Source organism: Myotis brandtii, unplaced genomic scaffold (genome assembly GCF_000412655.1).
Source record: "Myotis brandtii unplaced genomic scaffold, ASM41265v1 scaffold138, whole genome shotgun sequence".
In the NCBI taxonomy this organism is placed as follows: Eukaryota; Metazoa; Chordata; class Mammalia; order Chiroptera; family Vespertilionidae; genus Myotis; species Myotis brandtii.
In genome coordinates, this window is record NW_005354915.1 from 121,895 (window position 1) to 133,465 (window position 11,571).

The window sequence follows — 11,571 nt, forward strand, 5'->3', positions numbered from 1 at the left end:
GATAGCTATATCTTGAGTTCCTCTCCCCACCCTGTTTTCTATGTAAAGACAAAATGGGCTCATGGATAAAAATCCATTTAACCCTTCTCCTGGGCTTCCTTTTCTTCAGCCGACCCCGTTGCCCAGGTCCACCAGGCCTTCTGCAAGAACCTGCTGGAGCGAGCGGTGGAGTCCTTGGTGAAGCCTCAGGCCAAGACAAAGGCCGGAGACCAGGAAGAAGAGAGCTGGTAATGTCCGCACGACGGCCCTGCCGTGGCTGTCTGTCCGGGAAGCTCCAGGGCAGCTGTGAGGCCCGAGCTCCTGGAGCAAACAGGCCCTCACGTCAGGCCTGTAGGAAATGGAATTCCTCCTTTGTATGTATTCCTCCAACTTGGCCGCTGCCCTTCGCTCCCAGGCTGAGTGTGTCACTTTCCCCTTTATTTTCCCCATCCCTCAGCGGCGGAGTCAGTTCTCAGAGCAGGTTGGGGATGTGGTTTCCTTCGGGTGGGGAGGGCTGCCCGGTTAGGGGAGAGGAATGGAATGCGGAGAGCTCTGCAGAGGCAGCCACCTCTGGCCGACATCTTGGGGACCCAGACCTTTACTGAAAGTTCTTAATGCTTTCATAGTTCATAAGCACCGTCTTTTCTTCGCGGGGTAGATCATTCTCGTACAAGGAAGGCCCAGGTCCTGACTGAAATGCCCCTGAGTGGGAAGGGGAGGGCATTTCTGCCCCAGAGATCAGAAAAGTTCTGGGAGGTGGTGCCATTTGAATTGGGCCTTGAGGGGAGGAGTCGGGTTTGGGGGCCAGGAAGGAAAGAGAAAGCCCGGCCCACCTGGCAGGCAGAGGGAAGCCGGTGTCAGTAACATGAGAAGAAGGAAGGCCTGTGGAGAGTGCGAGTGGCGTAGGCGCGGAGCTCAGGCTGTGCCTGGCATGGAGGAGAAGGGGCCGGAAACGGCCATTGGGTCTCAGAGCTGGAGGACTGACCAGCCAGGCTACTAGTGTGGTCCTTGTGTTCATTCTGATGGACATGGGACTCTTTCTTTTCATTCTAGTGAGTTCTCCAGTGCCCTCGAGTACCTGAAATTGCTTAATTCTTTTGTGGACTCTGTGGGGATCGTGACCCCGCCCTTCTCCTGCAGCTCCGTGCTCAAGTCCGCCCTTGGTAAGCATCTTGCAGGGTGGCTTCCCGGGCCCGGGTTGCTTAACCATCCCAGCCTCCCCAGGTAGTTGTGAGTACACCCTCGAATCTTTTGGATCTGAGGTTTGTATCTACAGCTCCCCCAAAGCCCTCCCCACAGTTACCCCTACTGGCAGCATTCTGGGGTCAGAAAATAATGATTCTCCTAGAAGTGGCATGTGAATATCTTCCCTGGGTCCTGGCTGGCAGGGCAGGTCAGCCACCTTCCCAAACACCCAGAACAGGACAGGCAGCAAGTGGTCCAGGGCCCAGAGGCTGGTGGGGACTCACCTTTCAGACACCTAGTCGCCCACCTCACCCCAGGCTGCCTTGGGTCTGACACTCTCTGATGAAGAGACCTTTCTGTACTGCTCCAGCTCCCCATGGCCTTGGGTGACACAGGGCAATCGCTGACTGAGTTGGCACCAGGACATTCTTTGTTTCTGTCTCTAAAATGCCAGCAGGATGATGGCACATCAGCTGCCACCTCCTGGGCTTCTGAGGCTGCTGGAAGGAAGGGGGTGTCATGCTCCCTTGTAGTCACTCTCCCTAGGGAAGGAAGGATCGCAGAAAACTGGCTGCCCTATGGCAACTGCTGACCTCATGGCCTGTCTTTATTTCAGAGTTTAGAACACGCTCTTAGGCCTTTTATTTTACATGTCTATTCCACTGGCATCTTGAAATCACTGGTATCATAAATTTGCATTTGAGAAAACTAAGCCTCAGAGGAAACGACTTAAAAGGTTCTAACTCAGTGGTTCTCAACCTCTGGCCCTTTAAATACAGTTCCTCATGTTGTGACCCCCAATCAAAATTATTTTTGTTGCTACTTCATAACTGTAATTTTGCTACTGTTATGAATCGTAAATATCTGATATGCAGGATGGTCTTAGGCGACCCCTGTGAAAGGGTCGTTCGACCGCCAAAGGGGTCGCGACCCATAGGTTGAGAACTGCTGTTCTAACATGTGCCCAGCCAGTGTTGCTCAGTGGTTGAGCATTGACCTATGAACCAGGAGGTCACAGTTCGATTCCCAGTCAGAGTACATGCCCGGGTTGGGGGCTTGATCCCCAGTAGGGGGGGATGTGCAGGCAACCAATCAACAATTTTCTCTTATCATTGATGTTTCTATCTCTCTCTCCCTCTCCTTTCCTCTCTGAAATTAATAAAAATATATATACTAGAGGCCCGGTGCACGAAAATTTGTGCACTGGCGGGGGGGGCAGGGTCCCTCAGCCCGGTGCACCCTCTCGCAGTCCAAGAGTCCTCGGGGGATGTCCGACTGACGGCTTAGGCCTGCTCCCCTCGGACATCCCTGTGGGAGTGCATTGATTACCAGGGGGCAGCTGTGGCCCTGCCCCCCATTGCCCCTCTGCCGTCATCGTCGCCGCACCCCTATCACCGTCCCCTCCCTCTGCCCACTGGCACCTGCCTTGGCTGACTTGGCGCCATCCACTCTCTGGCCCCGCCCCCCGCTGACCGGTCATTCCACCGTTCAGTCGATTTGCATATTAGGCTTTTATTATATAGGATTTTTTTTTTAAGTTTCTAACATGATCCTGTTCCTACAGGTACTTTGGAAACACCATTTGTCATGGCTGGCCATTCAGGTGTTTCCAGCTCTTTATTTACAAATAACGCTACGTCTTTGTTAAACTTTTTTTCTCAATTTCTTTGTGATAAATTGCCCAAATGGGATTATCAGGTTAATAGGAGTGAACATTTTTAAGACTCTTGATACATATTGCCAAAAGGTGCTGGTGATGCTTGCACCAGAATATGTAAGGGCAGCCCTGACTGGTGTGGCTCAGTTGGCTGAGCGTCATCCCATGCCTGGGTTGTGGGCTCGAGTCCCAGTAGGGGTGTGCAGGAAGTAGTTGATCAATGTTTCTATCCCTCTCTCTCCATCTCCCTCCCTCTCTCTCTAAAATCAATAAAAACATTTTAAAAAAAAGAAATGTGAGAGTGCAACAGAGGCCCCTGGCCCATCACCGGAAAGTAAAGATGGCATGTGCCAGCCCTGGCTGGTGTCGCTCAGTGGCTAGAGGTCAGCGGAGCACCAAGGGGTTTCAGGTTCAATTCCTGGTCAAGGGCAGGTATCTGGGTTGCAGGTTCGATTCCCCAGCCCCAGTCAGGGCACGAGTGGGAGGCAACCAATTGATGTGTCTCTCTTGCATCGATGTTTCTCTCTTTCTCCCTTCTACTCTCTAAAATTCAATGGGGAAAATATCCTTGGGTGAAAATTAACAACAACAAAAAGAATGGCACAGGGGCCTGCAAGTCCCCAGCATGGCCGGCAGTCGGCAGCGACACCTGGGCAGGTGCTGCGTTCCAAAAAAGCTATATAATTTATTTTTTTTTTGGAATAAAGAAACTTTAGACTATTCAGTTATTTTGAACCACAATGATAAATTTCTGTGATGTGTATATGGTGTGGGTGGGGGGCAGCTGAAATTTCTTAGACTTGACAGGCTTGGTAAATCTGATTGTAAATTTTAATTTACCATAGACCAAAAGAAAGAAAGAAAATTACGATAAAGTCATGAACAGAGAAAACAGGAAACAATGAAAAGTTTTTAAAATCAAGGTCTAGCTTCTAAGGATATGATGACTAGCTTTTCATTTGTTTCATTCGTGTATTAATAATGTCTTGGTTGTATAAAAAATATTTTTTGAGTCTGTAGGCTACTTATTTTGCTGTTGCCCAGATTGGTATTTAATATATGGATAAAAAGAGTCTGTACTTAAAAAAAGAAAGAAAGAAAGAATGGCACATGCCACGTGGGGATGAGGTGCCTCCAGCAAGCTGAGATTCACAGGTCTCTGTGGGTGATGGAGGGACGTTTGGTACCATCCTCCCTCAGGTCCAGACGTCGTCTGTCGTTGGTGGACTTCTGCCATCACTATGGCCATCGGCTGGCTCCAGGGAGACGACACGGCTGTCCGTGCTCATTTTACCGAAGTAGAGCGTGTCCCCAAGGCCCTGGAAGTGACCGAGTGAGTAAGCCTCTGTGACCACTTCTCCAGGCTCGCTTGTCTGGGTTAGCGGGAGGGAGTAGGTCTGGGTTGCCATCAGGGTGAAGGGTCAGGCAGTCTGGGGACCAAATGACAGATGGAGAGCTAGTGAGAGAGAGGACGAGGCTGCTTCTCTATCTGGAACCTTCTCCCTAGAAAGCCACTCAGCTTGCTCCCCCAGTTCACTCAGGTCTCTGCTCAAATATCACCTTCCCAGAGAGGCCGTCCTTGACCGCTCTTCATCCATGCCCTCTGCTCCCTCTGCGCGGCCTTCCTTCATGGCCCTTTAGGCACCCTCCATTGTGCTTACCGAGTTTATTTCCCATGTTTATTGTCCGGCTCCCTCACTAGAAGGGGAGTGCTGGAAGGAGGTGCTGTAGGTGGGCAGCCACCCTCGCTCAGCTGGCGCTCCAGATCTGGAGCTGGGGCCCTGGAATCTCTGTGGCAGCATTTGAGTCAACAGACCTACATGTCATGGCAGTTTGGGGTGCGGTGGTCACCTGTTCAGGCTCCCCCTCACGCTCCCTCCTTCCTCTCACCACCCAGGAGCCCCCTGGTGAAGGCCGTCCTCCACACCTGCAGAGCCATGCACGCCTCGCTCCCTGGGAAGGCAGACGTGCAGCAGAGTGCCCTCTGCCACTGTGAAAGGGCCAGCGGTCACCTGTGGAGCAGCCTCAATGTCAGTGGGGCCACCTGCGACCCCACCCTCAATCACGTGAGTGGGGGCTTACTGGCTCCTCTGGAGGTGCCCCACTGTGGTGCAGCTGGTCGAGAGCCAGAGGCTAGGCAAGCAGTGTCCTGCCCCAAAACAGCTTGTTGGCCCAGGTGGGCTCCCTGCTTAGTCCTGGGGGCAGGCATGCTCCACCTGTACCTTTCCTTCTGGCCAGGACTCTGCATTTGCTCCAGGCAGCTTGCACAGCCCCCACGTCCCTGCAGGCCAGCTTTGGAGTGGCCCCCACCCCTCACTTGCACACAGCACGCTGAGCGCACTGGCCGCATCCTCCTCACGGGCAGCTGTGGTGCATTGTAGTTGCATTGCATGTTCTGGTGGTACCCATGCAATGTTTCCACAGTGCATCACAGAGGCCTGTCCAGCCCTCGAGAGACTTCCCACCTGGCCTTGTTCGAGGACAGGGCCATCCCCGCAGGGCCATGGCGGGAGTGGGGAGGGAGGCGTGAACACAGCTGGACATGCAGCGTTGTGGGAGGAGCATGGTTTCACTCCAGAGAGGGAGGGACGAGGTATGTCCTGGAGGGTCAGACTCTGAGCCCTTCGTTGGAGTTTGGTCCGCGGCAAGCAGGCTGACACTTCTGGCTAGGGGTTGCCAGTGGTCCAGGACATTGGGTGAACCCAGGACAGATGCCAGCCCTACGGGACAGGCATTGTGCAGAATGGGCCCCAGACCAAAGGCCTGTGGGGGGCCACACCTCATTTGTGCCTTTCATCTGCTGGTCTTCAGGAGAGAACCAGTCTCTGCTGAGTTTGGGGAAGGAGAGAGGCTGCCAGCACCCTTGGGGCTATGTTTCTGGGTGGGAGAATGGGGCCCCGAAGAGGGAGACCCCATCCAGCCTCACAGCTCTCAGAATCAGTCCCAGGTGACTGCGCCGCCCATAGGTCCTCCCTGAGCTGACCCCTTAGAGGTGCCAGGTTTTGTTTGAGGGTGGCCTTCTCCTGGAGCTGCCGGGGGTTGGGCTGGGAAGGACTGGGAAGGACTGGTAAGTGCTGGGTGAGTCCATCCAGCAATAGACCCGTCACCCGTCTCCTCCCCTGTGACCCACCCCACAGGTGGTCCAGCTGCTGATCTCTGACCTGCTCCTGTCGCTGCGGACAGCACTCTGGCAGAAGCAGGCAGGAGCCAGCCAGGCCCTGGGTGAGACCTACCACGCGTCTGGTGCTGAGCTGGCTGGCTTCCAGCGGGACCTGGGCAGCCTGCGCAGGCTGGCACACAGTTTCTGCCCAGCCTACCGCAAGGTGAGACCCAGCTACCTGGTGGAGGAGGGCAGATTGGGGCCCCCAGGGCCCAGCACAGCACCAGCATGGGGTCAAGGAGTTGGTCCTTGGGGGTCACCCCGCTGCCTGTCAAACACTGGCTTGGGTGCCGAGGGTTGAGCACCTGCTGTGTGCCTGGCCCTGGAGTGTGGTGAGCAGGCCACACAGGCCACAGACAGGCTCAGGGGCAGGGCTCCCGGCCCCATCTGGAGTGGGAAAGACATGAGGGCCTCTTTGTGGTCCTCACAGCTGGCGACAGTGACAATCTCCTCAGAACTGCAGTTACCCCTTCTTCTGAGCCACTGGGCGCTTGGGTTCTGCTGCCTAAAACTCCGCGTAGCATCCGCTCGCGATGGCTCTGGGTTATAGGCCTGTGCTTCCTGGACTCACATCATTCCCTTGAATGTTTTACTTGTACTGCTGATTAGAGTAATGCCATCTGTGTAGTTTTGCCTGGATTATTTTCAAAAAGTTCAGGTGAGGAGGCCAGAGTATTAGTGAGGGGATGGGCTCTGAGTGAGGCCACCCTCACCCAAGGGTGCTGAGGGGCCTCACAAAGTTACACTGTGGCCACCGTGCAGCGAGCCAGGACACACAGCAGGCAAACGCAATCATCAGAGAGCTACCTTCTGGAAACAGTAAGTGTGCCCCAAGGTTCGGCGGCCCTCTGGCCTGCTCAGGGCACAGCTGGCCTGAGGCCCCCCTTACAGCACCATTGCCATCCTGCCCCAGCCACGCTGGGACCCTTCCGTGGCTCCCCACTGCCTCTGGGCGGCACCCGGGATCCCCACACACACTGAGATAGTGAGACACAAAAGAGTTTAAGAAATTAGAGACCTAGGCCTGGTCCTGTACCCCCAGCTCATGACTCATATTTATAGAAGAGTTGCAGACTTCCACCTGGGAACCTTCTGGATGCGAAACAGGACCCTGGACCTTCCTGGTTCCAGCCCAGCTGTACCCCTAGACCCCTCCTGTCCCTGCCTCACCTGTCCTATTTTCAAGCTGGAGGCAGCCTCCACGGATTTCAGGCTTCACCCAGTTATTTGTCTTCCAAGCCCAGAGGCTGCCTTGGTCACTGGTAGCCTTTGCCTCTCTCTCCCTCGTCTCGCTCTTGCCCTCGCCCGCTGGCCTGTGCTATGTCCCTTGTTCCTGCCACTCCTCCAGGTCTCTGGCTTGTATTGGGTCAGAGTGAGGACAACAGAGGTTGCTCTCAAGGGGTGAGCAGGGCAAGGTGGTGTGGAGAGACAGGGTGTCATCAGGTGGCAGATGACACGCTGCAGGGAAAGGCACCTGTACCTACTGGGGCACAGACTAGAGAGGACCGAGGCTTCACTGTCCCTGCCTCCCTAGGTGTTCCTGCATGAGGCCACCGTGCGTCTGATGGCAGGAGCCAGCCCCACCCGCACCCACCAGCTGCTGGAGCACAGCCTGCGGCGACGCACTGCGCAGGGCACGAAGCACGGTGAGTCCAGCGCCCCAGCCCCAGCCGGGAGGCCTGGTGTGGGCCCTGCCTGAGCAGGGAGGCGCCCGCTCAGCACTGACCTCAGCAGTGTCCTCAGGGGTGGTGTGCAGAGGAGAGGAGCCCAAAGCCTGACTTGGTGGGGTTGCCTGGGAGGGTTTCTGAAGGCACGTGGGGGTCCGGTGGCTGTGGGTCCAGCCTCAGGAGTGGGGAGGGGGGCTGGGATGTCCCAGTGCAGGAGCCGGAGTGGCAGCATGGGCCCTGGAGCCAGATTCACGGCTCCTTCTCGGTGCCAATGATAATAGCCGAGTGATGCCGGCCAAGTTCATCTCATCTCGCCTGTAAACTAGGACCTAGGCCAGCCGTGGGCAAACTACGGCCCGCGGGCCGGATCCGGCCCGTTTGAAATGAATAAAACTAAAAAAAAAAAAGACCGTACCCTTTTATGTAATGATGTTTACTTTGAATTTATATTAGTTCACACAAACACTCCATCCATGCTTTTGTTCCGGCCCTCCGGTCCAGTTTAAGAACCCATTGTGGCCCTCGAGTCAAAAAGTTTGCCCACCCCTGACCTAGGCGGTGTGAGGATGAGGAAATGAGTCCGCATCAGGCACCTGCATCTTAGTGGGCTCTCAGCGAGCAGCTCCAACATCTGTCCCTCGTTTTCACAGGAGAGGTGGACGCCTGGCCCGGCCAGCGAGAGCGAGCCACTGCCATCCTGCTGGCCTGCCGCCACCTTCCCCTCTCCTTCCTCTCCTCCCCGGGCCAGCGGGCAGTGCTGCTGGCTGAGGCCGCCCGCACCCTGGAGAAGGTGGGTGACCGGCGCTCCTCCAACGACTGCCAGCAGATGATTGTCAAGCTGGGGGGTGGCACCGCCATCGCCGCCTCCTGACCACTGGGCCCTGCCCACCTTGGCCCACTGCCTCTGTCTCTCAGTCTCCCTCTCTCTCCTCTATCTCTCAGTCTCTCCTTCCTCTCTCTCTCTCTCTCAGTCTCTCCCTCCTCTTTCTCTCTCTCCTCTCTCAATCTCTCCCTCCTCTCTCCCTCCTCTCTCTCTTTCTCTCTCTCTCTCTCCCTCTCCCTCCTCTATCTCAGTCTCTCTCTCCCTCCTCCCTTTGGGGGCCGGGGGATGAGCCTTGTCTTCTGAGGTGTCACCTGCCAAGGCTGTGGGACCACCTCAGGCCAGTGGACCCCTAAGCAAAGCCCCGTATAGCTGATGTGGGTAGATGCTGATGGTCCAGGGCCCAGTGGCCCTGAGTGGAAGGACGGCAGGAAGTGGGGGGACCCTGACTTGAAAGCAGCAGGAGGAGCTCCAGGCGGCCCAGCCGGTCTGCAGCCCTCCCAGGATTCTTTCTCCGTCTCTCCCCCTCCCTGCTTCCTTGTTTTTATCAGGCTTTCCCTCTGGGGGACACGGGTGTCTGGGCACCAGAGCACTTCACCCTTGGCACGGTGCCCAGCACGCACTCTCCCCTTTTTTATACGAATGTTTTTATATCAGTGTGCTTGGGTTTGCCGTGATTCAGGACTAAGTTGCTGTGGCATCTTTATTTCTCTCCCTGGGTCTGCGTTCCCTCCCCTGTGCCTGACAAAGCCAGTTCATTGTTTTCTCTTTATTACACAGGACAGCCAGGGAGGAGGGGAGCCCAGCCCTGGGGAGGCGGTAGGGAGGCAGGGGGCAAGCCTGGGGATGGATGAAATAATGTCGGCATTATTTTTTAATTTTTTAAAAAATAAATGGTATCTTATTTAATTGTCCTGTTCCTTCCCATTCCCCCACCCCCTGGGATTTCAGCCCAAGCTCAGGGTAGGCCCAGGGACTGGGAGAGATGAAGCCACCACTGGGACTGGGGACAGGTCTTCAGCGTGGGTTCTCAGCTCCCTCCCACCCAACTCCTACTTCCATGGTCTGTTTTTATCCCTAATTCCTCACCTGAAAATAAGCCAGAGTGGTAGGGACCAGCCCTCAATGACAAGCCCCTTTTTGGGATGGGCACCAGGAATGAGGCCCCTGCCTTGATGGGGGTCCTGGGAGGAAAAGTGGTCCCACTTTTCTGGATCCCTGGCTTGGTGCCTTCTCTGAGGTGGTTTCTCCGGGGCCTGAGGACTGCTTGGCACCCCAGAGCCTGCTGGGACGCTGAGAGAAGCTGTCCTGCCTCCCTCCCTGTGCTTCCCATCCCCTCAGGTTGGTTGGGGCAGAGAGAGGACAGGGGCCCGGCACAGGTTGGCGCATGCACACAGCGGGGGCCACCCTGACATAAGTACGGGTCAGCCTGGACCTTGCCCACTTCCTTTCTCTTTCCCCCCTCCCCTCCCACTGTCATGTATGGCCCTTGTGTCACGTGTATATACTGTGCCTTTTCTCATTGTTTAGGGGTGGGAGGGCGTGGTTTTTCACTGAAAGGGGGATACACCGATGGCAGCCTTGATGTGGAATCATTCACCATGTCCTGGATGCAGGTTATTCAATAAACACCGATTGGTACCACCCAGTGTGAGGTGTGTGAGGGTCTGTAGTGTGACCGCTGTGGTGACTAGCCAGCTGGCTGCATGGCTTGGCCTCCAGTGGGCCAGGAACTGAGGACGCCCCTCCCTTTGTGCTGAGAGCTTCCTTCCCCCACCCATGCACCCGGCCCTCCTTCCACACCGGCTGCCTGGCACGCACTCCACGGCTGGGACAGGGCCTGCTCATTGCATCCAGGACAGAGCTGGCTGGTTGGCTGACAGCAGCAGTTCTTGGGGATTTGGGGTGCTAGGCCCTGTGTTCACCCCTCTCACATCTCTCCCTTACTGGGTGGCTACCCCTCAGTTTCCCATCCTCCCTAGGGGCAGTGAGACTGAGGAGACTCACGGGCCCACAAGTCACATCCAAGTCCAGCTCCTCTAATTCCCAGCTGGGTCACCTTGGGTGGCCTCAGCCTCCACTTGCATGCCTGCAGAATGGATGACATCCCTGCCTTTGGCTACAGTCCCCATAGGTTTGTTAGCTGGTTTATAGGTGCCTTGTGAGGCTGATGAGGGGCCAGACCACAAGGAGTGGTGGGGGCAGGAGAGCTGAGCCCATTGGAGATGGAGTGCTGTGGCCTAAAGTTCATGGTCACCCAGCCTGGCTGAGAAATGGGCCCAGGCCCCTCAGCTCTCTCAGCCACTGTCTTCTCTGAAGCAGTCACAGCAGGCCACACTGTCCCAAGGGGAGGAGGGGCCCAACTGCAGCTGGTCCTTGCCCACAGTTCTCAAAGCAGCATTCCCACTGGTGGTCATGCCCATGGCCACACCCTGGCCCCTGGGATGGAGGTCCAGGGTCCTTGGGACCTTGAAGGAGCAGAGAGGTAGAAGCCATCTCCCCCAGCACAGCACAGCCAGGGCCTGTCCCCAGGTGGGTGATTGTGGGTGGCCGATGCGCCCAGGAACCTGATCCTTTTTTGTGGTTCTGGGCTGGCTACGTGACTCAGTACCCACCCACCTCCCCTGGCTCCACACAGCTCAGGAGAGGCCCTGGAGCACCCCATCCCCACTCTGGGTTGAGGGTGTGAAGCTGTCTCCCCCACAAACCATCGGGGCCCTCACAGCAAGCAGGACATGGGCTCCAGGCTCTGCTCTTGGGGCTTCTGGGCCTTGGTTTCCTCAACAGCCTTTAGACTGAGGTGGACCAGCCTGCAGGTGAAGAGCTGCTGGGTTTGGCGCCTCAGGGCAGCCCAGCCAGTGGGAGGAAGGTCTGAGACTGCCTGCACCCTGGGGCCCCTCTCTACCAACACACGTGCTCATAGCCTCCCCTCCTCCGACTGCCCACCGCCTGCCATGCCACCATCGGGTCACAGTGGCAGAGAATATGGAGGAGCCAGAAACAAGTCAGCTGGGGGACCTTGGCAAGCTACTTAGGTCTCAAAACCTGTTTTCCTTATTGTAAAGCCATACACCCACGGAGCTTCTCTGAGACCTAAATGAAA

At 56.2% G+C, this 11,571-nt stretch overlaps 1 protein-coding gene across 1 annotated transcript in view; it reads left to right on the forward strand.

Annotated features, from left to right (window-relative positions):
- Positions 1-8,630, forward strand: part of SREBF2 (sterol regulatory element binding transcription factor 2) — a 28,613-nt gene extending 19,983 nt beyond the window's left edge. The window contains exons 13-19 of the mRNA XM_005860661.2: positions 110-227; positions 1,033-1,142; positions 4,022-4,154; positions 4,719-4,887; positions 5,959-6,144; positions 7,516-7,627; positions 8,299-8,630. Coding sequence (XP_005860723.1) covers positions 110-227; positions 1,033-1,142; positions 4,022-4,154; positions 4,719-4,887; positions 5,959-6,144; positions 7,516-7,627; positions 8,299-8,519 — 1,049 coding nt within the window. The 3' untranslated portion in view covers positions 8,520-8,630. The remainder of the gene's footprint in view (positions 1-109; positions 228-1,032; positions 1,143-4,021; positions 4,155-4,718; positions 4,888-5,958; positions 6,145-7,515; positions 7,628-8,298) is intronic.
- Positions 8,631-11,571: the final 2,941 nt, after the last annotated feature.